The sequence below is a fragment of the Aspergillus costaricaensis genome (genome assembly GCF_003184835.1).
Source record: "Aspergillus costaricaensis CBS 115574 unplaced genomic scaffold BO79scaffold_7, whole genome shotgun sequence".
In the NCBI taxonomy this organism is placed as follows: Eukaryota; Fungi; Ascomycota; class Eurotiomycetes; order Eurotiales; family Aspergillaceae; genus Aspergillus; species Aspergillus costaricensis.
In genome coordinates, this window is record NW_020291807.1 from 828,646 (window position 1) to 854,351 (window position 25,706).

The 25,706-nt window shown below is 50.2% G+C and overlaps 8 protein-coding genes and 1 non-coding gene across 9 annotated transcripts; 4 read left to right on the forward strand and 5 right to left on the reverse strand.

Annotated features, from left to right (window-relative positions):
- Positions 1 to 1,957: 1,957 nt before the first annotated feature.
- On the reverse strand, positions 1,958 to 4,041 carry BO79DRAFT_207921 (rRNA-processing protein PWP1). The gene is made up of 2 exons (XM_025682277.1): positions 3,570 to 4,041; positions 1,958 to 3,483 (listed from the first exon to the last, which is right to left on the reverse strand). Exons 1-2 carry the CDS (start codon positions 3,827 to 3,829, stop codon positions 2,124 to 2,126), a joined length of 1,620 nt encoding a protein of 539 aa, XP_025542477.1. The 5' UTR covers positions 3,830 to 4,041; the 3' UTR covers positions 1,958 to 2,123.
- Positions 4,042 to 4,189: 148 nt separating this feature from the next.
- Positions 4,190 to 4,963, forward strand: BO79DRAFT_285923 (COX assembly mitochondrial protein). Its single transcript, XM_025688418.1, has 2 exons — positions 4,190 to 4,315; positions 4,404 to 4,963. The coding sequence occupies exons 1-2, from the start codon at positions 4,282 to 4,284 to the stop codon at positions 4,676 to 4,678; spliced, it is 309 nt and encodes a 102-aa protein (XP_025542478.1). The 5' UTR covers positions 4,190 to 4,281; the 3' UTR covers positions 4,679 to 4,963.
- Positions 4,954 to 10,886, reverse strand: BO79DRAFT_236176 (uncharacterized protein; the record flags this gene model as incomplete). Its single annotated transcript, XM_025684553.1, has 9 exons — positions 4,954 to 5,863; positions 5,922 to 6,011; positions 6,090 to 6,194; positions 7,157 to 7,821; positions 7,938 to 8,488; positions 9,341 to 9,514; positions 9,545 to 10,273; positions 10,345 to 10,548; positions 10,620 to 10,886. 9 exons carry the CDS (start codon positions 10,884 to 10,886, stop codon positions 5,040 to 5,042), a joined length of 3,609 nt encoding a protein of 1,202 aa, XP_025542479.1. The 3' UTR covers positions 4,954 to 5,039.
- On the forward strand, positions 6,390 to 6,461 carry BO79DRAFT_t61. Its single transcript has one exon. It is a non-coding gene; the product is annotated as a tRNA-Thr (tRNA).
- A 777-nt stretch (positions 10,887 to 11,663) lies between the features above and the next one.
- On the reverse strand, positions 11,664 to 12,864 carry BO79DRAFT_141172 (F-box protein; the record flags this gene model as incomplete). Its single annotated transcript, XM_025678247.1, has 2 exons — positions 11,664 to 11,810; positions 11,872 to 12,864. The coding sequence occupies 2 exons, from the start codon at positions 12,862 to 12,864 to the stop codon at positions 11,664 to 11,666; spliced, it is 1,140 nt and encodes a 379-aa protein (XP_025542480.1).
- Positions 12,865 to 15,044: 2,180 nt separating this feature from the next.
- On the reverse strand, positions 15,045 to 16,502 carry BO79DRAFT_190700 (actin-related protein 2/3 complex subunit 2). Its single transcript, XM_025680759.1, has 5 exons — positions 16,352 to 16,502; positions 15,608 to 16,278; positions 15,451 to 15,551; positions 15,347 to 15,395; positions 15,045 to 15,292 (listed from the first exon to the last, which is right to left on the reverse strand). Exons 1-5 carry the CDS (start codon positions 16,411 to 16,413, stop codon positions 15,213 to 15,215), a joined length of 963 nt encoding a protein of 320 aa, XP_025542481.1. The 5' UTR covers positions 16,414 to 16,502; the 3' UTR covers positions 15,045 to 15,212.
- A 168-nt stretch (positions 16,503 to 16,670) lies between these two features.
- On the forward strand, positions 16,671 to 19,894 carry BO79DRAFT_190703 (snoRNA-binding rRNA-processing protein DIP2). The gene is made up of 3 exons (XM_025680760.1): positions 16,671 to 16,696; positions 16,764 to 17,018; positions 17,089 to 19,894. Exons 1-3 carry the CDS (start codon positions 16,680 to 16,682, stop codon positions 19,703 to 19,705), a joined length of 2,889 nt encoding a protein of 962 aa, XP_025542482.1. The 5' UTR covers positions 16,671 to 16,679; the 3' UTR covers positions 19,706 to 19,894.
- A 1,881-nt stretch (positions 19,895 to 21,775) lies between these two features.
- Positions 21,776 to 22,922, forward strand: BO79DRAFT_141092 (oxidoreductase; the record flags this gene model as incomplete). Its single annotated transcript, XM_025678240.1, has 2 exons — positions 21,776 to 22,071; positions 22,148 to 22,922. 2 exons carry the CDS (start codon positions 21,776 to 21,778, stop codon positions 22,920 to 22,922), a joined length of 1,071 nt encoding a protein of 356 aa, XP_025542483.1.
- A 237-nt stretch (positions 22,923 to 23,159) lies between these two features.
- On the reverse strand, positions 23,160 to 24,504 carry BO79DRAFT_190706 (metalloendopeptidase WSS1; the record flags this gene model as incomplete). Its single annotated transcript, XM_025680761.1, has 2 exons — positions 24,214 to 24,504; positions 23,160 to 24,129 (listed from the first exon to the last, which is right to left on the reverse strand). The coding sequence occupies exons 1-2, from the start codon at positions 24,495 to 24,497 to the stop codon at positions 23,160 to 23,162; spliced, it is 1,254 nt and encodes a 417-aa protein (XP_025542484.1). The 5' UTR covers positions 24,498 to 24,504.
- Between the last annotated feature and the right edge of the window lie 1,202 nt (positions 24,505 to 25,706).

Here is a 25,706-nt window from a genome sequence, read left to right on the forward strand (position 1 = left end):
AAAATGATGGATTTAAGCACGCAGAAAAGGGCTAATAGCAAGCCCTGATTCGACTGCGCTCTTTTCTCAGCGACCCAGTCAATAACCCTTGGATCGGATCCTTGAGTCGCGACTCGTTCGCCAGGGTCTTTAGCCGACCAACTGGAAGAGTGGGATAGAGTTATGAAAGTGGGAAAACTTTGCCTTCGGTATTTTCTCCAACGGTTCGCCTGGCGCCTTGTAATGATGCGGGCGATGGTCGAGAACCACCTGTTCGCCAAAAGTCAACCATGGATACGCATTCTACGGGGCTACGCAGCAAAGAAACAAGCGAAACAGCCAGCATAATAATAACAACGAACTACGGAGTCCTAATGCTTCCTCTCCTCTCCTCCCACATCTTTATTTTCTCCGGTGCTCCAACGGAGACAAGCAGGGCAGTCAGGCGCGGCTAGTCGTGCGATTCGATTCGGTGGTCGGACGGACAGGACAGCCTTGACCATCTTCCCCCGGTCATTTGCTTTTGTCGGGTGGCCACCAACAAAAACAATAAAGGAAATTCAGGGACCGACCCAAAGCTTCATCCCGGCGCGTGTTTGGCGTATTGGAATTCAGGAGGTTAAAAATCTAAAATTCCACCCCCCCCCTCTCCCTCCTACATAGTACTCAACGTACCTTGAAGAAAGAGAAAGAGAGCCCTTGATAGGGCGGGACTCTCCCGAGTATCCCCTCCAGATATCTACTCCGTAGATAGTATAGACTGTCTAGTCTAGATTAAAAGCCGACCGAGCTCAAAAAACGATAGGAAAAATGATACACAGACTAAACCCAAGTGGGCGTCGTCAAACGGCAGCACCACCGAGGCTACACCAACTAAGGCCAAGTGGTGTCGGCTTGACGCCAGGAACGGCATCGCGGCTGGCCATTGGAAACCGCCATGTGCCCTGAGCGGTGGGGAATTGAAACAATCTGCCGTCTCAGCTGAAGGGGGAGGAGGGAAGTTGCATGCAACTAAACAAGCTGGACATGACGTCGAAAGGAAGGGGGTTCTCTCCTACATACATCACGTCCGTCCTTGAAAGACAGGCTTAATCTCCTACTTACCTAGTACCTACATAATTGGACCCTCTCTAATGTAGGTACCGTGCCTGTCGGATAGAATCCGCGATCCGTTCCATGAGGGTTCTTTTCTGAACAATGGAGTTGTACGTACCACCACACTAAACTAAAAAACTAAGACCACACGGAGATGCCGGGCGGGTCAAACCACCGAGTGCCTCTTTTTTCTTTTTCGCTTTGTTTCCCCACCTGTGGGTCAACTTAATAAACTGGGCGGTGGTTTTCACCCGCTTATACACTTGTACACTTGACCTGTGCTTTTTCGCCTCGATGTCCTTTTGTAAGGAGTATACTTTCTTAGTATGCTGTGCGATGAGCTTCTGCTTCTCCATTTTATTTCTAGGAGTAGGAATCAACATTAAACTCATTAGTCTCTACTACTATTTAATAAAAGTAAAGTGACCATCTACATAATAGTAAGTAAGCACCTTACCGCACGCCAATACCTAACTCGACCCCCGGACCCCATTGCTACCAAATTACTACATTTCGGATGAAGTTTCCACGACGACTCACTCCAGCAACAAATGTACGATGCAGATACAGAATTCTTCACCACGACCATCCTCATCTATTGACTACCACATCTCCATCTACTTTAGGCCTTGCAGACGAGATGCTTGCTATAAATGAAAAATGCAATCACCGGACCCGTCCACTCGCCTCATCGTGAGCATGTGATTGGTGTTCGAGACCGTATCAGACGATATCTGGTTTGGGTATTCTGCCGGTCGATCAATTTCATTCATACATCAATCACTTTCATCGCTTCCAGCTTATTCATCGACTTTCTTCCGTTCTCGTCAACCACGTCTAAATTAACTGACTGACTAGTCAGGTGAAACTGTTATTGGGGTATCACAACGTTTTCATTGCAAAAGAGGTACTCTCAAAATATTCTATCTATAAGTAGTAGAACTCCCGTAGATCCATTCTTTTTACTTCCAGTTTTTGTTGTTGCGGTCATCCAGGCTGAAGGCGTCCGGCTTTAAGCTTCTGCTTCTCGTTTGTTGCATTGCATCTACTCAATCCTCATCCATCGACTCCCAGCCATCCGCACCTTGCGCCGCTTCAACCTCCTGCACGCCTTCCTCTTCATCCGACTCATCCTGATCGGGCTGAATACCGACCAGACGTTCCTGCACCTCTCCCTCCAGGGAAGGCATCCGCGAGACGAAAGCACGACGCACCGCCGCGTTGGTGGAGGTGTCCCAGATCTGGACCACGCCCTTGCTGCCCGCCACGGCCAGGCGGAAGCTCACATCAGCATCCGGCGCGAAAGTGGTCGAGAAGATCTTGCCCACTTCCAACTTGCGAGACACCACCATGCTGGGCTTGTCGTTCTCAACGTTCCAGAGCTTCACGGACTTGTCCGTTGATCCGGTCACCAGGTAGCCCGGCACGGTCGGGTTGACGTCAAACGACGACACCGACGAGTCGTGTGCCTGCAGCGTCCACACGGGCTTGGACTCCTTGGGCGAGGCGGGGATGTTGCGCACATCGTAGCGGTACACCATACCGGCATCCGTCGTCACGTAGAAGTAGTTCGGGTCGTGCTTGTCCCAGCGCACGTTCTCGACATCGGCATCCACGCCCCAGCGGGCCTTGGAGTCGGGGGCTCTCATATCCGCTGCGACCACGGTGCGGTCGTAACTACCGCTCAGCAGGACGGTAGACTCGGTCGGGTGCCACTCCAGCGCGCACACCTTGTCGGTGTGGTGGGAGTAGGACTTGGCGCACTTGGTGGTCTGGAGATCCCAGAGCTTCACGGTGCGATCGGCAGATCCAGAGGCCAGGAGGTTGCGGTGCTGGCGGTTCGCAGCCAGAGCGAGGATCGAGTCGATGTGGTATTCGTCGTTGGCCTTGACCTTCTTCTTCTTGGACTTCTTCGCGCCGTTCTCGGAATCGGCACCGCCCTGTCCCAGGATCGCGTTGGGGTACATGCTGTCGACGACATCAAGATCCCAAATCTCAATGTCAGGCTCCATTGTTCCGATAGCCACGAAGTTACCGGTAGTGCGGCCCTCAGCCGTCTTACCAACGGGGATGTCCAACCACTCCAGCGCCAACGGAATAGCGGGAAGCATGATATCGTGGTGAACGTAGAGGTTATCGGCGGCATCCTCGTAGACGTAGACCTCCAGATGAGCAACCTCGTCCTCAACCTTACCCGCCAACAGCAGGTTATCCGTCGGCATAATCTGCAGTTCCTCTCTCTCCTCGTCCTCCTCCTCCGGCGGCATAACCAGGTACGGGTCCTCCTCGTTGGGCTGGTGGTAGGCGAGCGACTTGACATTGCCGAACATGGTGATCTTTTCGCCGTCCTCATCGACCTCGTCGCTGTCGTAGTGATCCAGATCGTATTCCTTGAGGTCATCATCGTCACTTTCATCATCAAATGTTAGCATTCGCCCCTATCTTTCATTCTTTGCCGCAAATCCAATCAAATGGTATACAACAGGAAAACTCACTCCGCAGCACCATCCTTCTTCTCAACCTTCTCCTCCTCCTTAGAATCATCCTCCATAGCATCATCCGCACCCTCCTTCTTATCATCCTCCTCCATCTCCTCATCCTCCTGCGCAGCCTTCAAATCACCCTGCGCCTCTTCAAGCTGCATGCGCGCAAGCTTCGATATGCGATCCATTTCCTCCTCGTTGATCTCATATTTCGTAGGGAACTGGGCGGCGACTCCGCGCCGCACCCAAGCGGAAGTAGTAATCATAGACATCGTGAGAAGCAATCAATCGTGAATAGAAAAAGAAAAAAAAAGAAGAAAGATTGTGGAGATCCTGCCGTAGGCGATTTGCTCAACCTATACAGGTACAAACTCGGACAAAGATATAAGACACAAAAAGAGGAAACCACAATTCCTCACAAAGGTCCAAATAGAAAATAATGCCAACAGAAGAAATTCCCCGTCGACAAGCAATTAGTTTAAAAACTAATCAAAGAGGTTCAAAGTAAAAAAAAAAAAAGAATAATTTTTTTTCTCTTTCCCCCGCCCGGCAGAATAATACCCGATAAGTCGTTCACCGCCCGGCTTTTACGGAAAGAAATCGATCTTCCATTTCCATATATGGATCATTAATGCAGTTAGGACCGATTGACATATAGAACTTCAATTGAGATCTCCATACATTCCCACTCAGCAGACGGATACCGTTTAAAACAACAGTCAAGATGCATTCCCACCTCCACACCCCCTACAACGCAAGTACGTTACAACCCCCCCATCTCTCCACCATCAACATCAGATCACATCATACCACACCAAGCACTCAACTAACCCCCTCCCCCAACAGACTGCGAAGAAATCATGACCGCCCTCGACGAATGCCACGCACGAGGCTTCATTCACAAAGCTCTGGGTGGATGCAACGATGTCAAGCGCGACGTGAACAAATGTCTAGCGGCGGAGCGGTATGCGCGCGCAAAGCGCAACCGGGATGAGGCGAAAGAGAAGCGCAAGAAGATCGAGCGGATTTGGGCTGAGGAGAAGGCGCTTGCGGAGACGGGGTCGATTTCTTCGTTGGCTTCTGCTTCTTCTGGTTCGAGTTCCAGTTCGGCGGAGAAATAAATCTGTAACTTTGCGCTTGGTTGATGGGATAGGGTGGGGTGGTGGTGTGTATGATATGATTGATGTATGTGTCTGATGGGCTGGTTGGGTGCATGTGGGTTGCTTACTTTGATTGGCGTTTGGGATTATATTATACTATATCATATCATTCTCTCTTCTTATGCTGCTACTGCTTCTTCGGTGTATACTATGCTTCTTTGGGTTGTGTTGTGCTGGGATGGGTATGTTGGATGTTGGAATCGTCTATCAATATCGATGATAACTACCTATACACAATTCATATGGACACTTTTTTATCTCGTCCGCCGAACGCCGTACCATGAAGTCAAGTTAAAAGAAAAGTAGCACCTTAGCAAAGCAATCAATCATCCATGGCATCAGCCGGCGCACCAGCAGCAGCAACAGCTTCCGCACCACCCTCACCATCACCCTCCGTCCTCCCAGCACCGCCCTTATGATGACGACGTCTGCGCTTCGCCTTCGGCGCAGCATCTCCATCCTCACCCTCCCTCTCCTCCGCAGCAGGCCTCTCTTCAGCCTCTCTCTTCGGCTTCTCCGTCTTCCCGGCAGTGGTACCCTCAGGCGCCCTCTTCTTCGGCTTCTTCACACTCAACGGATTCGGGCCCTTGGGCTTCTTCAAATCCCTCTTCTTTTTCGTCTTCTCCCCATCCCCAGCCGTCGTCGTCTTCTTCTTCGCCTCATCATTCAACCCAACCCTAAACTTCCCCTTCTCCACACCCTCCCTAATCGCATCCGACGGATCACTCATCGGCTCCAACACCATCACCGACCGCTTCACATACACAATCGGCACGCCCGGAATCGACCGAGCCTGACGCCGCAGCAACCTCGACTTCCGAAGCGCCGCCTCGGCCTTATCCTCTGCGTCGCGCTTCCGTTTCCGTCCAGCGGACGTGTTGTCCGTCGCGGACTTGTCCTTGGCGTTGTGCGGGTCCGCTGTCGCAAGGATGTAATGTTCCTTGTTCTTTTTGCTCTCGGCGGACGGGGAGAGGAGGGAGAGCAGGCACTCGACTTCGTCGATGGGGGTCGAGTCGGCGTTGTGGGAGCAGTGGCGGAGAGGGAGAGTGGTGGGTGGGGGGAGGTGGTCGGGGCGGTAGGGGTTGTTGGTTTTGGGATTGATGGGTTGAGAGGCCATTATCGCGGCGAGGGAGCATTTTGTGAGGACTATTTGATTGCGTTAGATGATTCATTGTAGTTATGGTTGATATCCGGGGCAACATACGAGGCTTGGGTTTGCCTTGAAGAGTGCGCTCCAGAGCGGGAATCAAGTCCATTTTGAAAGAGTGAACGGCGCGGAGGAAATTGGAGTCAACTGTCACATTTTCTAGTCAGTATACTCTTATCCTTGACATGATAGTATCAATGGATGGATAAATGGATGTCTGCATACCCAGAACCTGATACGGCTCACGGAACCCGAACGTAAGCTCATACTGGTGCATGAGCTTGCGGTACTTCTTGGATCGCTTGGCCCTCATCTTGACTGTCTGTTCGTCTGAGGTGCGTTAAAATGTAGTATGTATAACCTGTGATGGAAATTGGGGTTGGTGCAATTGGACTTTTTTTTCTTTGCTGCGGCGGTCACTTTTTTTTGCCGGGCGGAGGAGAGAGCTCGGGATGTTGGTCTGTGCGTGGGCTGGCTAAGCGGCCGTTGATGGAGTCAATTATGGGGCAATCTTTCATTCAAATCGCCTCTATGGCTCAGTGGTAGAGCGCATCACTAGTAATGATGAGGTCCGCGGTTCGATCCCGCGTGGAGGCAGTTTCTTTTTCTCTTTTGTTTTTGTTTCATTTCGTGATTGGGGGGGGATTGTGTAGTTAGTTGTATGTGTGGTAGTGTGTATGGCTGAAAAAAAATGGGTTGGCCATGTACTGATTAGGGTGTAGGAGGACGGTACGTGTTTACTCTTTGCCCAATAAGTAAAGTTTGATAGATTGGTAGAATATGTCACGGGTATTTATGCAATGATAATAAGCAATAGTCTATGTCGCTGTGCCAGTAGATTATATATAGCCCGAAACGTCAAATGTCCCACAAACGCCATTACCTCCCACTTTGAACCGGTCCTGAAAGGGCCCCAGATCCCAACATGCAACATATACACCACCCATGCCATGCACATATAGTGCGTATGCAATGTAATCAAGCGATTGTCCGATGGCCGAGCCGAAGTTGATTCGGACATCTGCTATCTTGTCGATCGCCCTCTGTCACAAACCTCCAGACGTAGGTTTGTGCGGAAGTCAAAGTATGAAACGCTGTGCAAGTCAACTCCGTGCTGACATGAGATGTGTAAGCCCTGCTTCACCCCCTAACCCACTGCCTGCGTGCAGGTCACCGGTAGATAGGTCGATTACGTCCTCCTCCTGCAAGAGCCGATTACCACACTGATATCGTCCATTTTCCCTGCATCAAGATTAGTTTACCTCACTGAAACAGTATGCGAAGATACTCACCACCCTGCACGGCCAGTCCTTCATCCACCGCCTTCTCCATGTACGGGCTCTCCGCAAAGGGATCTTGGGCAATCTCCAGAGCAGACTTGAGCAGCTCCCTCGCTATAAACACCATCTGCTCGTCCGCCATCACAGCCGGAGGGGCCCACTCCGAGTCCTTGTCTTCATGACGTCCGTGCTGCCACTTCTCCAGACTATCCAGGATGATCGTCAGGATCTCATGCTCCCACAAATTGTCCACGATACCATCTGACACGGCCACCACAAGGTCATCCTCCTGCACATCAATCAAGGAAAGGACTGCATCCTTCTGGGGAGTATCGACGCTGTTGGTGCCCAGCTGCATAGGACAGTCGAACCAATGCCATTGTTCCTTGGTCCGAAAGACGATTCTCTTCTCGCTAGGCCGGACGACAAAGATCTTGCAGTCACCTATATTGGTCACGTAGAGCAAGGGCCGTATGTTTCCCGTAGCATCGCGCTTCCAGTGCAGTATTGCTGTGACGGATGTAGTAGTTCCCAGCCATTCACCTGGGGAGGTCGTTGCTCGAATGGTTTCCTCGTATGCGCGTTGAAGATAGCCGATAGGATCTAACTCGGACTGGCCATTGGGTTCTCGTTCAAGTTCCAGGGCCCAGTAATGGAGGAGCAGTCTAGACCAAAGCCTATATCAACAGAGAAGGGCAAGTCAGCACACGGGAAGGGAATGAGACGGGATCCAGTTGGGGTCAGTGGTAGTAGGGGTCCGCGGAGACTAGTACAGAGGGACAGAACAACGTACGCAGCATGACCTCTCGGCTTGGTTGCCCACGCCCCGACCCCATCGTTCACGGCGAGGTAATTCTCCGCCACTAAAACAGCATCGTCGCCGTTGTTCAGGCCGCGGACCAGATCCCCCCGGACGGATAATCTCTTATCCTGACTCAGGTAGTGGGTGGTCAGCGGGTCGGAAAAGGAGGAAGAGGGCGGAGACAGGAACGGTGGGGGGAAGGGACGCGAGGGCCGTTTGGCGCAGAGAGCATAGCCTGTCTGGAAGCAGAAAGGCGAGCGGGAGATGGGGAACTGTGGATTAGGATCCGGGATGGGGGTGGTGATGCCGTAGGAAGGCCAAACGGCGCGATATCGTCGCACCCAGATGCTGCTGGGGGCCCCGGAATGAGCGCTCCACAGTGGGCTGCGTCTAATTACTACCGGCGAAGCGAGAGGAGAGGAGAAGAATGATAAACAATTTGTCGAACTAACAACAAGAGTCTTAGGCACCATGCCCGCTAAAAGTTTCCCAGAGATTGCTGTGCCGGGCGGGAATCCCAGACAAGCGCAGATACAGACAGACTCTTTTTTTCTCGGGAAGCTGGATTTTGGCCAGAGTCAAATGAAAATCTTGCCGACTTGCGAACCACGGCCAACTTTCTGACCAACTTTGCCCCATCCCCGGTCACCTGCGCCCCACCTGACTTTGGGTTTGTTCCAGTTGAGAGTAAGTATCTACAAAAGTTGTTGAGAAAATGACAGGAGAAGCTTGAGCTTAAACTTGAGCTTGAATTGAAATTATGAGCTACGTATCTTAGAAAATTACATTCCATTCACTACCACCCCATCTCCCCTTCCTTCTCTTCCCCATACAAATTGACATCACCCCCACACACCGACGCAACCATACTGCCAGGTAACACGAGCTAGACTAGTATCGGCTTGCAGATGGCCCATATTTATTATATCCCTTTACTTTTTATACCACAAGGTTGCATGTTCAATTTCTTTTCTAATTCATACGGATCACCCTCTCTCTCCTATGTAAACCATGTATAGATATATCTACCTCATCGATGAACCATCCACTGATCGGACATGATGCTCACTTTCCTTCGGAATCACTCATATTTCCCAACACTTTTCGTTGCACAGATACGAGATCGCCGGAAATATGATGATCGTCAGGCATGTCTACTCAGAAGGGAAAGGACTAAGGAAAATCAACGTAATCTCAGCAAAGAAAGAAAAAGCAATCACACCCCTCAACTCCATGGTATGCCTCAACGCCGTCATCATGCCACCAAACGCCAGTAAAGACCAGACCAGCTACTCAATTGCAGTCTTTTGAATTTAAATGATGCCGGCAAATAATTCTTTCTGCATCTCTTCGCCGAAGATCCTAACAGCCCGGTTCAGGGCCAATCCGATCACAAAGACGTCAACATCTTCCCGGATGGAAGAAAGCTCTTGGAACACGGCCTTCGAAAGAACCGTGCACCGGTCGCGAATTCCAAGAGTCCCACGGTTTGCGTTAACCTGACTCAGTAACAGGATCATATTCCACTCCGCGCAGGGGCAGAGACGGTCCGGATCCTGGGTACAATCCTGGCCGCAACTGCAGGCCGATTGGCACACACACTTTCTCCGTTTGGCGTATTCGATCAGCTGCTGCATGGTGCCCTGGTTGCGGAGAACACCCACAGTCTTGCCTTCAAGCATGGCTAGTGCGGCCTGCCGGTGATCCGAAGTACGTGCCCTTTCCGTGAATGCTGGGTCGACATTGTGCCGCTGAATGAAAGGGAGGGGCTGCTGGGGGATCATAAACTGATAAGTGTTTCTCGGTGTGAAAGACATGTATCTCTCAGAATGAACGATAAGGACCTTGGGCGGTGGCATATGGTAGATCAGGCCACTCCCAGCCCACTTCTGGCGAAATGAAGAATCCGGGTTGTCGATAATCCCAAGGGTAAATCTCCGATATCCGATAAGATCGTCCAAGGCGAACGGCATACTGTTGACCTTTGTCACAGCGCGGTGGACGAAAGTAGCCTGATAGTTCCGAACAGATTCTTTGTTAAAGATCTTGCAGACAGTCGGGCTGTCGAGGATCTGCTTGCAAGTCAAGAATATGTTGTACAAGTGGCGTGGCTCAGGGAGCATGAAGTTGTTATGCGAAGAAACGCGTGTTACCTCGATACTGAAGCAAGAGCATAGGTCGACCATGACAAGCTCCATCATAAGCCTCGCGTAAAGGGCGTGGTACAACTTCTCAACGCATTCAACCAAGGGAGCGATCTTTTTGGACGCGATGGCATCTTCTGCGTCCCTGATGCAAACCATTAGGCCGCCCTGAAATCCATCCAGCTAGAAACAGATACACCAAATGGTTAGCGGCTATCTTTCGGTGCCGGACTTTGGGCTTATAATCTCCTTACTTCAACGCCATAGTGGATGAAGCACATGAAGACCACCTTAGCGATGGTGTACACCTTCACGTATACAGCCAGCACACTGTTCCTCCAGGACGAAACATCATAACGCTGCGCATCATCCAGATTCTTGAGATATCCCGTGACAGTATTCCATTCGACAGCGCCGACGGCGTAAGGAGAGAAAGGAAATTCGGCAGGGGCCGTTCGCTGTCAAATCGGTGTCAGTTTCCAGCCAAACTGGGGGACAGAATCACAACGAGATGCCAAAGCCAACATACAGCTGACGTGTACGACATCCCTGTGCTGTCCGAAGACCGCAATCCCATGCTCTCAACCGTATCTTTGTATTCTTCGTCACTCTGTTGTAGAACTTCCAACGAGTACTTGTAGAAGCCGTCGGTGTGCTCGCTGAAGGAAGAAGAGGAAACAGAATTATAGGAACGGTGTTGTGGGTAGTCATGCTCGCTGCTCCTGGGTTCTCGAGTGAAGAGCTTCCGCCGAGCAATAGCCCATAGCTGGGAAGCGGATCTGTGACTCGGTACCATTTTGCTCGCTTTGCAAGATGATTCCATGAATGTCACAGTACGGCGGGTATCAGACTCCGTTTGAGTGGTAAGGCCGCCGATGAGAGACGAGATGAGAAGGTTAACGGTAACTTTCAATCATTCGCAAGAGTATACCCGTGTCTGCTTGATAGGTAGAGAAGACAGTGAATGGTCATGCTGGGTGTTAACACTACACAGGGTGAGGAGTTTCTTGTGGGTTGGCCAGATTGATGCTGGGAGAGAAAACGAGAAGGCGCCCACGGGTCAACAGCCAGAGCAGTACCTGCTCTTTAGCCAATTCATCCTCCCTGCTATCTATGACTTGGGCAAATAAGCAGTGGCTACTACTTGAGAGGGAAGTGGACCTGTTCATCTGAGTACTGGTGAAAGCCTAGCCAGGTCTCTCTACTATTGTTTCCACTTTTTGAGTTGTGATCACCTACTTGAGGTATATAGAGTTATGCTGTGCCACCCGCAAGTACTTCTGTAAGGTGCTTAAAGTTGCCTGTGAGATACGATACGAACAGACCCGTATGATACACATCTACTAACATTGCCTAATCATATGCATGATGTGTTGACATGTTTTGATTTATATTGTCTTGTAGCTTTAGCACAGAATTGCAGGTGTTTGCACCGAAAGTCTATCTCCCAAAACAAAGTAACGTAACCGAAGAATCCCTTCAGTCACCGGAAAGACGAAACAACAAAAAGCCTCCCCTAGATAACAAGAAAAAGATAAGAACAATAAACATAAAAAAGCATAAGCATTGTAAACTACAATAACCCAGGATCGACTTCAATAGGGGCCTTGTCCCCCTGGCCAGAATAAGGCAAGATGACTTCGGGTATCCTCCAAAGGACACTATTGGCCCTGTCAATGTATTCGGGAGGGATATTCGCGCTCTCGCTGAAAGATAGAGACTGTCAAGAATACTCTGTCAGCTTGTTGAATGAAGGCGTCTCAGAACATAACTCCACTTACACGCAAGCTGGTCAGACCTCTGACCCATTCAAGGCCAAAGTCGCAAAATTCGTTGGGCAGATGCTCATAGTCTTCGATGGGATGGGCAAGTACCTGGTGGCAGTTTTCCAACCAGAGCACTTTGAGCTTCCGACCAGGAGCTAGACTGTTCTCATCTATTCCTCGCTCTTCTGGCTCGTAGGAAACTCCACCTAGCCAGTTCAAAAACTCAGGCTGTGCACCGCGACATGTTCTCAGTTTGAGAACGGTCAGCTTGGGGTTTTTCTTCACAAGCATGGTCAACTGCCACGGTGTGATGCCCGCCCGCTCCAGGATCAACGTCTGTAGCCCGCAAAGCCCATATTGGGGATACCGTCCTATACCGAGAAACATATTCCATGCCGTACTTCCCGGGGCAGGATTCAGCCAAGTGCTAGGTCTGATGGGGCCGTCCCGAATGTGAGGATGCTCAAAGCGCAATGCTAGATGATGCAATATGTTCTTGCATTTGGAAGCTAGAGCCATGGCACCCTCGCTGTCAAGATCATACGCCATGAACTCCAGTTTCCTAAGTCCTCGGCCATACCGATTCACCACTTGGGAAAAAACCCTATTTTGCTCCCTAATCATCTGCTCCAATGTTCGGGATTTCTCAAGTAGTGCAGGGCACCGTCTTTTCAAGCTTTTCATTTTCAGTAGAGGCTTGCTGCCCAAGTCGCTCGCAAGGCGGCTCATGGCAGGTTGGATGATGGATATTGTGTAGTCATTCGCTTGTTTGTTGTGACTGGAAATCTGTGCCATTTGATCCGGCGTGGTCCAGCCAGCCTGGAGTAAGGATATCACAGAGTGAATTCGCTTTTCAAAAACCCCTAATCGTAGACATTCAAGACAGAGGGTATGGGACTCATAGTTGGCGCGAGATGTTTCGCCGAAGGCAAGCAAGGACTCGAAGGGAAGGTAGGAGAGTATGTGAAGGATGAGCTCCAAGGGTAATAAGCTGATCTTGTCGGACATTTTGTGAAACCTGGCTAGAGGTTTTAACCCTCCCATAAGATCCTCTTAACTGCCAGTAATATGTTGTCGCCTGTACTTTGGGCGCTGCCTGGTCGCCCACTCCGTTTGTCCGCAGTTCAAGGTCCCCTCAACATGGTCGGCCCAGGGGGTGGATAAAGCGGGAGTAAGCTACAACGAGCGGAGGAAGGTATAAATATGAAAAGATTCGGTCAAAAACGATGACAGAAGCTGATTCCCTTGTTGTTAATGTTGAATTTTTGGCCGTTATATTGGCTTGGGTAGTCTAGGGAACTGTCTGTTGGCGATGGAAGGAAGTGAAATGCAGGCGAAACGCAACGATTGTTTGCGTAAAGCAGAACGGTAGTAGATATTGCTGCGGATCACATCTAGTTTTTCGCGCTGGAGCAGAGGCGCTGCGATATATAGCATGCAGGGTTGCGACGCTCTGGAGGGCTAAGCTGCGCCCTGGCAGGGATACCTTGCAGGCGGGGTCCCCCCGACAGTTTTAGTAGTTCTCACCGTCGAGACTGGCCCCTCTAGCCGAAGAGATGGTCACATTCTCTCGGTTGAAACGAAGTAGCGAGTGAGGATGCTCTACTTAAAACCTCAGTAATATTTCGCATCAAATAGAAGAAAGGGGAAACGTAAGCGAAATGTGAATTAGCCACGAACAGGTGTTGCCATTGGGTTGCGGTCAGGAAATTCAAAAAGGGTTTACTCGGGCTCTAACTATTGCTGTCACTTTTTAGTCCGGTGGGAACAGATTCAATATAGACGGCTTCTGCTAGAAAACCCACTTAACCAACTAGACGGCTGACCTGGCACGATCAAGGCGAATGGCCGCCCTCTTCTACAGCGCACTATCGGCTAGATAGTGCTGGGCATACAAAAACCATGCATGACCTGCTTGGGATAGGACGTGGCTCATGTCCAACATGTTTGCACCTCACCGTGGAGCTGGAAATCCGGTGGCGCATGCTTTCTGTCGCGACCCGTCGCGGTGTTTCTCATTTGTTAGTGCAGGTTAGACTAAACTACACCCGCTGTACAGCTTGAACGGAGCGGGTGTCTAGTGTCACAGGCGATCCTTCACTGCTCGTGCCTAGAATGAACTAGAGGAGCTGATATCTGGAAAAACGTACGGATTGGGGTCATCGTTGCCCGTTCTTGGCCATTGCGCATTTAATGGGGACGCCAATGCAGCGTGAATCCCTGGTGTCGGTTTGCAAAAGAAAATATGCGGTAATCCCACTAAGGTCGCAGGAAGCGGTTATCGGCATGTACCCCGTATGATGGATAGACCCAATATGGAGGATAGCACGCCGAGCCGACCACATCTCCCAAACCCCCTCCAGCCAGCCATCAATTAGGCAGATACTCAACGGTGTCGAATAAAAACCTGCGGAAATACCGGAGACGATCATCGTAGGATGGATGAGAGCTGAGATCACATCATCACCACAGCACCCCGTTTCTCCGATCGAGGCTGGCAAGATAGCGACCACCCCCACGAATCCTGGCCATCAGTCAACACCAGTTTAATCTCCTTGCAGTCAATGTGTGACACCGAACCGATCCCCTGGGACTTCTTGCCCAATTGAAGGCCACCTGTTGGGCGATCCGAGTCATATTTGGCGATCAGATGCATCGATAGGGCGGTTCGGATGGTTCACACGCTTAAATCTGGTCATCTGTTTGCTTTTCACCCAGCTGGACTTGTGGCTGCAGCTAGAAGACAGCCACGGTAACATATCGGAGTGCTTCGGCCGATCTGAGGCTCGAATCCGAACCAGTGCATCCTGCGCGAGTGTTCGTCGGCCATAGCGGAATAGCGCAGTGCTAGACCCACGCCAGTGTGCTTAACGTGCAGGACGGGGTTGGAGGTTAGACCGGAAAATACCTTGTGACAGATGGGGAAAGTGAAACATTGTAGTGGAGATTAAGGAGACTCTCTCAAAGCGTTCATTTTCAGGTGTTTTCAGCTCTGCTGCAGCTTGTCAAGCATTCGTAACAGGGAAGAGAGGGAACGGGAGGGAGAGCTGAGCAGCAGCCGGCGGTATTTATGGGTTGGTCAGTAGTGTTATATTGCAGCAAATAAAACAAAGCAAGGCAGCCGCACTACTACTTCAAGCCACATGCAGCTGTCATGCGTTTGACAATGCGAGGTAGCGAGGATAAATATAATAAAAAGTAACGAAATCAAGAGAAAAGAAAAGAAAAAGAACAAAAAAAATACTTATGATGCTCGACAACCTATACATCCTAGAGAAAAATAAAATCGACTTATGCATGTGCGTATGTCACCCCTCGCCTGCAATTTACAAAAATTATATTCTTGAGCCAGCTCTCTATCCCTGAACCCTGAAAGTACGGCCACTGGCCGTCTTCCTTTCTCGCTCCTCGTTCTCGGGCCGCGCCCGGTTGAGAACTATCATTCATTAGTGACCTGGACATACCTTCATTGTTGGGGGTCCACTCTTACCTTGGAGGAAGTCCGCGGTCCTCTTGCGCATCCTAGTGTGAATGTATGCCTGGATTCTAAGTAAGCATGTTGACCTGGCCTGCAAAAATGACAGGGAAAGCTACCTTAGATGCTTTGATGTGGTAATGGAAGTAATCACGGAAAATCTGGATGTGGGAAATGTTCTCATAGCGTCGCTGTGGGGTCAGGTGGCGAGGGAACAGGACTATGAGCGGTTAGTGACAGCTAACGGGTGGGTGATGCATATCCCCGAATACATACCGAAAGTGACATAGCTGATACTACCGTCGTTACCGTTCTGGATGCCAGGCACACCAGCCAGCTCCAGGGGACAGTCGTTTCGGAAGAGTACTTGAGGGGCATTCTGCAGGGTAAGGACACGGCGTCTGGCATCGACGAATTCCTGCAGGAACACCTTGCCAAAGATGCGATCTGTCTCCTCCCGGAACACTGTGCTGAAGATCACCGTGACACGATCATGGCTGGCTTTAATGTAAATCGCTTCCTCCTCTCGATAGTGAATGGCCATAACCTCTCCTCCTTCCTTAACTCCCTGGGGCGCAGTCTCGCTCGTGTATCTCGAAGCCTCTTCGGCCAGCTTAGCGAACTCATCGAATGCTCTCTCGAAGGGGGCGGCCATGGCGTTGCGCTTCATCAGCGCCAGGCGCATGATGAGTTCATCCTTCGCCTCCTGCTCGGCGGGCAGGTTCTCTAGATCGATCAGGACGGAGAAGTCATAGCCGGGCTCCGGGGTGACAATGTAGGGGCCGTATTCCCTTTCCAGCACCTCCTGGGCACCGTACTGGACAAGCTCCCGGAAGCATTTCACGTTGATGGAGATGAGGATCTTGGTTTTGGATTCTGGCGTAGACAGATGGAAGGTCACCCCGTCAAAGTCGGAAACGATTTGGTCGATTGACACGGGCGGGGCTCTGAAGGAAGCATGAATGGAGCTGTTAGCTGGTAGCCTGGCGTATACCGGAGGCGGGGAGGGGGAAGCTGTACCCAGAGAACCGCTCCGTCAGGAGGGAGTGGATGAGGACGTTGTGGTAGTCTAGCAAAAGCATGTTGATGGACGCATCCAATGATAATGAGTAATAGATTCAAATTCTCGGCCTGCGATTCCCTTTCCTTTAATTCTGGCTTTCAATCCCACGAGGGTCACTGCCACGATGGGAGTTACGTTGATGGGGGCTTTGGGGAACCGGCAGGCGGTGGGGGAGGCCGGCAGTGGTCGCTGTCGCTCTCCGTAGCGACCGCCGCCATTTGCGCCTATCGATAGCATTCATTCTCCGAGCTCCCAAAAATTTTCCCAGGTCGCAAACACCCAACGATGGTGAAGTCATATTTGTAAGTGAAGCGCTCAAGGGTGTAGCATTTTTCCCCGAAAGTATTTTCTGTGTACTGACTTCTTCAGTAAATTCGAGCATTCGAAGACTTTCGGGCTCATTGCGTCCGGCTCGTCGAATGCGATCTGGGCCCGGGACGATGAACTCGCGGGTTCCGCACGTCGAACAGGCTCTGGGCGAGCCTTCGTGGGCGCGAGCGAGGAAGTTCTCTGTTGGGACATTAAGAAGGGTGAACTACTGGGTAGATGGCACGATACGTCTTGCAAGGCGCAGGTCACGATAATCACGCAGAGCAAAACGGATGACGATATTTTTGCGGTCGGGTAAGTTTTCTCACCATGGTAGGATTTTTGTACGCTACCTTACTAATTCGGGCGTCGCTTTGTGATATAGTTATGAAGACGGCAGTATTCGTATCTGGGATTCACGGACCGAGACGGTGATTATTTCCTTCAATGGCCACAAGTCCGCCATCACTCAGCTTGCCTTCGATAGCACAGGGGTCCGCCTCGCAAGTGGTTCGAGAGACACGGACATCATTGTATGGGATCTGGTTGCGGAAGTCGGACTTTTCAAACTGCGCGGACACACCGATCAGATTACATCGCTCCATTTTCTTACCCCGTCCATTGAATTGCTCAATGAAGCCGGTCTCAGTGAGCATGCGGGTTTTCTGTTGACGACTGGAAAGGATGCTCTCATCAAAGTATGGGACTTGGCTGCGCAACACTGCATCGAAACACATGTGGCACAGTCCAACGGCGAGTGTTGGAGCCTGGGTCTCTCGCCCGACCAGAGTGGTTGTATTACGGCAGGAAATGATGGAGAACTGAAGGCCTGGTCGATTGATGAGGGTGCTATGATTCACATTTCCAAAGAGAAGGTCGGCTCGGAGGGACAGAAGATCTTGACGGACCGGGGCACGTTTTACCGAAATGGAAAGGACCGCACAATCGGAATCAGCTTTCACCCTCGAGCGGACTACATTGGAATCCACGGGTCTGAGAAGGCAGTCGAGATTTGGCGTATTCGCTCGCAGACCGAGGTGCAAAAGAGCCTGGCTAGGAAGCGCAAGAGGAGAAAGGAGAAGGACGCGCAGCGTGCAGCTGACAAGGATGGAGCAGCTGCTGAGGATGCCATTGAGAAGTCAGAGGACGCCTCATCTGCGCCTGTCTCGGAAGTCTTTGTTCCTCACACTATTGTACGCACTGGCGGTAAGGTCCGGTCCTTTGACTGGATTCGCACGAAGTCAAGTGGAAGTCTGCAACTTCTGGCCGCGACCACAAACAACCAACTTGAAGCTTACAGCGTTGTGACCGCGAACAAGAAGAACAAGGATGAGGAGGAGTCGGACTATAGCCGGAACTTGGCAGTCGACATCCCCGGCCACCGCACCGACATTAGATCTGTTGCATTGAGCTCGGACGATCGGATGCTGGCGTCTGCCTCCAACGGCAGCCTCAAGATCTGGAACGTCCGGACCCAAAGCTGTCTGCGTACTCTTGAATGTGGCTATGCTCTGTGCTCTGCTTTCCTTCCTGGTGACAAGATTGTTGTTGTCGGAAACAAGGATGGCCAGCTTGAGGTTTTCGATATCGCCTCATCGACCCTTCTGGATACGATCAAAGCCCACGACGGGCCGGTCTGGTCCATTCAAGTCCATCCTGACGGCAAGTCTTTGGTGAGTGGTAGTGCCGACAAGTCTGCAAAGTTCTGGAACTTCCAGGTGGTTCAAGAAGAAATCCCGGGTACCAAGAGAACAACCCCCCGACTCAAGCTGGTGCACACGAGAACGCTTAAGGTTTCGGATGACATTCTTAACGTTCGCTTCTCCCCTGATGCTCGGCTGCTGGCTGTTGCGCTTCTGGACAACACGGTCAAGGTCTTCTTTGTTGACTCCCTCAAACTCTTCCTCAACCTTTACGGCCACAAGCTGCCTGTTCTCAACATGGATATTTCTTGGGACAGCAAGCTGATCGTCACGTGTTCGGCCGATAAGACCGTTCGTATCTGGGGCTTGGACTTTGGTGACTGCCACAAGTCCTTCTTGGCCCACGAGGACAGTGTCATGGCTGTTGCTTTCGTTCCGAACAACAAGGATGGTAACGGGCACAACTTCTTCAGTGCTAGCAAGGATCGAGTGATCAAGTACTGGGACGGTGACAAGTTTGAGCACATCCAAAAGCTGGCCGGTCACCATGGTGAAATCTGGGCTCTGACTATCAGTCACTCGGGTGATTTCATCGTCACCGCTAGTCATGACAAGAGCATCCGAACCTGGGAGCAAACTGACGAGCCTTTGTTCCTTGAGGAAGAGAGGGAGAAAGAACTGGAAGAGATGTACGATAACAACCTGATGGCGTCCCTGGATCAGGACGAGGATGGCCAGGATGGAGAGAAGGCTGAAGCCGTTGACGCTGGTAAACAAACTGCGGAGACATTAATGGCAGGTGAAAAGATTATGGAGGCATTGGATCTGGGTATGGAGGACTTGGAGGTTATGCGCCAATGGCGCGCTCTCAAGGCCAGACAGCCTAACGCTGCACCCCCACAGCGCAATGCCCAGTACATGGCTCTGAACAACATTTCAGCAGAGCGGTATCTCCTGAACGTCGTTCAGAAGATCCCCGCAGCTGCGCTTCAAGACGCTCTGCTTGTCCTGCCCTTCTCAAAGGTGCCTGCTCTCTTCACGTTCCTCAATATCTGGGCTAGTCGCGAGTGGAACATCCCCCTTACCTGCCGTGTGCTGTTCTTCATCCTGAAAACTCACCACCGCCAGATCGTCGCTAGCAAGATGATGAGGCCGATGCTGGACGGTATCCGATCCGCACTGCGCAAGGTCCTGGCTCGTCAGAAGGACGAGATGGGCTTCAACCTGTCGGCTCTGCAGTTCGTCGGCCAACAGATCCAGGAACAAAGCACGAAGGATTACATCGACGAAGCCGCTTACGAGGAGCAGGAGAGGCAGACGGGCACGGGCAAGAAGCGGCAATTCATGAGCATTGCCTGATTGCGCGTGGGCCAGCAATATATACCTACCTGTATTACACATGCATCTGACTGGCGTTGAGACCTGAGATTTTTCTGATTTGGATTGTTTGGCTACGAAAAGTTTTATACCTGGAGTTACACGTTCGCGAACGGCTTCGATACAATGTAAATCGATATAGAGATATGTCAAATTATGAAACGATCCGTCAATAGCTTTGAACATGACACTAGACATTTTGTATTCATCTATCTATTTAACTAATATTATACGACTAAGACTTCGTCACAGCAAGACCTATAAGATGAATCTGTTAGCACAAGTACCCAACAGATTGGCAATCACACATATAGCGGACTTAAAAATTCCAGCCAGTCAAACCCAACCCAAAACCAAGAGGGACAGACTAGAACCAAATCACAACCATGAAAACACCACTCAGCAGAACCATTATAAGCATCGACGACAGTGAACATCCCTATTTTTAGGGGTCCCTGCCATTCCTCTTCCGGCTCTTCCTAATATACCGGTTCATAGAAAAATTCTCATCATATAGGTGTAGGTTGTGAAAGTGCTGATTGGTTCTACCCCTCGGTTTTGGGTATGGAGCTGCATTAAGGAAAAAAGACAAGGTAAGATTGGTATGCATACCTGAGCAATTGTTAGTCGTGTAGTGTGACAGTGTCGAAATGTGGCGATATAAGTACGCGACCCGAACATTAGAGTCAAGCTAAGAGAGAGAAAGTAACTCAAGCTGTGCGAAAAGGAAAGTGGGAGAAAATGAAGAAAATGGGGAGGAGCTATTTTTCTTCGGCGGAAGTGTTGCGCCGGGGGCAGAGTGGGTGAGTCAGGACTTAGTCAGCTACTTATTAGCTTGGGTCGCTTCAGCTTAGCATACTGCCACACCACACCGCCAAAATTTATACAGATTCACAGATGAGTTTTTGGGAGCTGTATGTTTCCAAAATCCGCTAAATCCGAGGGTTTTTCCATCGAGGTTCTCTGGCGGTCAATAAAGCGGTAGGAGTAATTGATGTTGCCTAACTGTTTTGGAGTATGCAATTAGTGGCCCTGAGCGATCCAGAATCCGGTAAATGATGATAAAGCTTATCGCTACTATGATACATGGGGAGTTTTTCAGTTATTCATTTGTGTGGTACAAGGTATCAGTGTTCAATCACGCTGATGTTCTCTACTTTTCGTCTAATCTTTAGGTTGGGTTGCGGGGGATAAACAGCAGTCAAGGCGTGTGGTACAAAGCGTTGGATACTATGAGGAGGGCACTATTTGTATAGATTGAGACTCTAAAAAGCTCTCTGGGTGGTTTCCGGACACTCAGAGGCTATCAATGACTTTGGTAGCAGGGATGTATCTTACAGCGCGGAAAATAGAGCGCTTAAGTTCTGTGTTCACGTGTCTTACTCAGGATACCAGTATATGTCTGGTATACTAGCTGGTTGGCGAGTACCATGACCTCTATACATATGTTCTATTCTGTTATATTCATTGCCAATTAGTATAAGCAAACATGATGCTGGCTTCGAGGTCGAAATCTACATCAATATGTCAAGATAACTTTATATTGGAATACCAAGATATTAAATACTATGGAATCAATGGCATGCTAGTACTTACATAACCATCAAGCAGCTGCACCAGGCCAAAAACTGAGTAAATAAATGAACTAACAATATCTGTCAGTCTCATTGCAACTCTTTGGATTCTTTAACAGCTGATCAGAGAGAACAGTCTTGGCTTGATGTCATCATATCTATCGACTACCAATCCCTTCGAGGCTGTCTCCGGAGTAGAGGAACGAAGTATGTGGGGAGTCACACAACAGCAGCTGGAGAATGCAAGGAAGATCAAACCTGAACATCTCTGACCAATTGATATCTGCCATACATTATCGTCCTACATTAGCTTATGTGTAATCTGACGTGTTGGATAGCGTTGCCCTTGACCCCCTTCCGTCATCGTCAAAGTATATCAAGATGGAGTCACGCTCTCCATCATCTATCCTCTATCTTCAATTCCTCAACACCTCTCATCTTGTAGACTCACAGTAGCTAGAAGCACCGAAGACCCATCATGCCCACCCAGGAATTCTTCAACCGCGTCCCTCCATTCCCCTCCGATATCCCCACCGCAGATATACCGTTAATATCATTCAAAGACCTCGCAAATGCAAGCACCACCGAGTCAAAGAAACTATTCCAAGCCTGTCGAGAACTCGGAATATTTTCCCTCGACCTTCGAAACTCCGGCACAGGAGAGCAATTACTCAAAGATGCAGAGACGCTAATGAATCTCACCACCACCACCCTAAGCCTGGATCGGCAAATCCTGGATAAATTCGCCTACAACCCCCCTCACAACATCGCAGGGTAAGTCTTAAGCCTACTTCTTCCTAGCTACATAAGTAATACCCAGCACATGCATCTAAAACAGAAATGAACTCAGATACAAACGCTCCGGCAAACTCCGCACCGCCGACGGCAAGCTAGACAGCATGGAAACATACAGCATAAGCCAAGACGACATGGTAGGCAACGTTCCTCCACGCGAGAACCCCGAGCCCATCGAACATCACCGTACCGAATGCCGGGCCTTTTTCGAGCACGCCCGTACTACACTCGAAGTTATCTACGCCCACCTCGAGGAGAACCTGGGCCTCCCACCTAGCACATTAGCTGAACGCAGCGCCCTAAACAAGCAGTCTGACACTTTTGCACGACTACTTGTCAATTGGCCTCAGACCAAGAACACTACTAACTCTGAGAGCAAAGAGCCCCAGGTAACGCTAGGTGGCCACGCCGATATGGGCGCCCTGACAATGTTGTTCAATGTCTCGGGTGGGCTGCAGATTCTGCCAAAGGGGGAGGAGAATGTGAGCGAGAATTGGGAGTATGTTCGTCCGAGACCGGGGTGTGCGCTGATTAATGTGGGTGATTCTTTGATGAAATGGACGGGAGGTGTGCTGCATAGTGCTTTTCATCGTGTTGTGACGGCCCCTGGGGAGCAGGGAAGTGTGGCGCGTCAGAGCGTGGCGTTGCTTACGAGGCCGGATCGGTCTGTTACTATGCAGAGGATTAAGGGGAGTGCGTTGATTCCGCCGTTGAAGGAGGGTGAGGTTGATGATGATCGGTCAGCGAGTGACTGGATTATCTGGAAGATTACAAAAGGGGAGTTGAGGGTGCAGACGGCGGAGGAGAAGCGGGTGGCTGCTACTGCTTGATTCTGTCGGGAAATAGCTTTGCTATGTTAACTTTAACGGTTCTGTTGAGGTTACAGTGGACTTCATATCGTGCAGTGGGAGTAGTAGATAATCCAAAGCCGTATCAGCAGTGACAACTGGTTTATACTATGACAATCATACCTCGTAAAAGGTCATAATTCATGGGAATTTGCGAATATCAAAACAATGGAAACACCTTCTTTGCGCCAAACACCCATGCTCAAAATGCTATGTTAATCAAGATGCACGCTTCATCAAGCCGCAATTTGAACACGTCCACCACTCCGTTTCCATGAATGCTCCACATCTATCACATAACCATCCGAGAGGACGCTTGTTGGCGTCCCGCTCGAGGGCAGCTAATGATTCAACAGCACGAGTCCGGTTTTTGAACCCCGTGTACCTGCTCGACGGACTCATCGACCGCTTGTTCTTATTCACTGCTGGTTTTGTCTGACTCGAACTGGCCGTAGCAGTAGGAGGGCCCGAAACAGACCTGGTGGTCGTTGGTCGCGGACGTTCTGATGCACACGCATCACAGCAAAGAAAGTTCGCTGGATTTTCGAGCGTACACGTCGGACATGACCACGGCTTATCGTACAGATTATCATCTGAGACAAGGTCAATAGTCTCTGCAGGCTGCGAGGGCCCTCTCGGCCTGCTGTTCTCCGGAACAGGGGGCGGAGAGAGCGTTGTCCGCGGACCAGCGGGATTATCATGACTCGGCGGAATGTAAGAGGGGCCATATCTCTCACGCTCTTCCTGTTCAATCAGATCAATATACGCTTCCATGATAGCTCGCTCATTAGCATCGTCTTCCTCCGCCTTAGTTCGGAAGCCATTCCTAGAGGCTTCCTCTGCAAGTTCAGCACTGTTGTCAGCGCCTGAGGCACAACCATTCGTCACTTCTATGCGCCTCTGCGCAGCATCCGCAATGACTCGGCGCATGTCAGTTCCGCGCAGAACAGGTGCACCACCAAGTCGTCGTCCAGATCCAGCAGTTAGAGACCGTCTCTGTTCCGCAGCTGCTCTGGCTACACGGCGTGCCTCATCGACGGGCATTTTACGTCCCCCTAACCGTCGTCCTTCAGAAAGGAACCCTTCTCCCGTGTAGCCTTTCATGACAAGCTCTTCATGCTCATCACGTAGCTGGTTCCAAAGTGAATGAAACTGCTGGTTATGCGGTCCATGCACGATATGACATAGCCTACAAATCATCGTCAACCACTACTCTTCCTCAGGCAGAGAAGACAAAGTGGACTACGTGATAGAAGATAGGGTATCAACTTACTCATGAAGCATGGTATCCACCACCTGCTCGATAGGTAAGAACTGGCGCTGATCAGAAGGATACCGCAGCCGTAGACAGATCTTCTGGCCCGCATTGACATTTAGCCCAAGCAGGTTCCGCTGATGGGGATAAAATTCACAGAGCGTGCCGACTTTCCAGTCTCGTCGTCGCATGATGGGTTTCACCAGCGAAGCGACCTTCCGGAGAATCAATAACGCTTCCGATTCCCGTGGTCGTTGCTTTTCATGCTGGTATTCAAATATGAGTGGGTCTATTTCGCGCATGGTGGCGATTATCCTGGAGACACAACTTCAAGATCACGCTATGAAAAGAAAAAGGATGGCGAAAGATGGTAAAATATGATATCGAGGAGCCCTGAGGGAAAGTAACTTATTTGAGGTACAGAGGCGGATACAGATCTAAATGCAGATGCTTGCTACCGCCTCCACCAGATATATTCCACGCTTGGACTGCGTCAGTGAACGGAAAACGTGTCCCAACCGGATAGTAACACGCTGAGATGAATAAAAGGCATGACCCCAAGCGATAGAGGGGGTAATACAATGATGATGGTCAGGGGAAAGAATCATTTGGAAAGAAAGGAACTGAGTGCCACTCCGATTCGATTGCTAATCCAGGCATCCAGGCATCTAGGGACCGGAGTCACGTGGATACGTGCCTGAGGCTGGGATGGCCAATCGGGTGGTTAGCCACTCAACGATTTTTATACTGATTTGACAAGGATTTTTGGTCCTCTTGATAGTAAGTACAATGTGAGGTGTAATTGGTGTATTTAGATGGTAGTGTTGCTAGGGTATACTTGGAATTGAGGAGCGTGTCTCCCGCTCTATATAGTCCACCGGTATAATCTATGATGGTTTCACATAGCATTAGCGATATTACAACATGTTATATGAATAAATTAATCCAAGGAGATATAGCATGTAGTTATTGCGGAGCTATGTAATTAGGCTGAGCGATTTAATTTTCTTATATTCTAAAGTAAAGTATTGAATGAGACTGCATAGTGGCTCACCCGAAAAGTTCTCAATGTACGTTATAGTAGACAGTTCAAGAAAGCTAAAAGAGGTGTCTAGGAAATACAGTGGCAAGAATTACTTGAGAGAAGGATGTATTAGTGACTACTTTGGCATCAGTCTCCCTGTTATGTCCTTACAATTGCTCCAACTTCCTCAACCACCGCCCTCATCTAGAACACCGCAGCAAGCAATGCCCTCATGTACCCCACTCAGGAGATCAAACATGGCTAAGGAAAATGTCAAAAGAGCGAAACATCTAATCTCAGCCCAGTCAAAGGCCAAAGCAGGCCCTCCCAGATCTCATCACTTAGAACAGCTCTCCCCAACAACCACCCAGGCCCACTACATCAGTAACACTAAAGTGAGCAACAGTCCTGCGATCTGCTTCTCTTGATATTCACTACAATCTCTCTCCGCCGCTTCCTAGAACCATTTCTATCTTCTCCTGACCTT

Coding starts and splice junctions, on each gene's coding strand:
- BO79DRAFT_207921 (XM_025682277.1), bottom strand. CDS start 3,829: ATGTCTATGATTACTACTTCCGCTTGGGTGCGGCGCGGAGTCGCCGCC. Junction 3,484..3,569: donor AAGAAGGATGGTGCTGCGGA/GTGAGTTTTCCT, acceptor TGATGATGAAAG/TGACGATGATGACCTCAAGG.
- BO79DRAFT_285923 (XM_025688418.1), top strand. CDS start 4,282: ATGCATTCCCACCTCCACACCCCCTACAACGCAA. Junction 4,316..4,403: donor CCACACCCCCTACAACGCAA/GTACGTTACAAC, acceptor CTCCCCCAACAG/ACTGCGAAGAAATCATGACC.
- BO79DRAFT_190700 (XM_025680759.1), bottom strand. CDS start 16,413: ATGCTTTTGCTAGACTACCACAACGTCCTCATCCACTCCCTCCTGACG. Junction 16,279..16,351: donor CTGACGGAGCGGTTCTCTGG/GTACAGCTTCCC, acceptor TGCTTCCTTCAG/AGCCCCGCCCGTGTCAATCG. Junction 15,396..15,450: donor ACCACATCAAAGCATCTAAG/GTAGCTTTCCCT, acceptor CTTAGAATCCAG/GCATACATTCACACTAGGAT.
- BO79DRAFT_190703 (XM_025680760.1), top strand. Junction 17,019..17,088: donor GACGATATTTTTGCGGTCGG/GTAAGTTTTCTC, acceptor TTTGTGATATAG/TTATGAAGACGGCAGTATTC.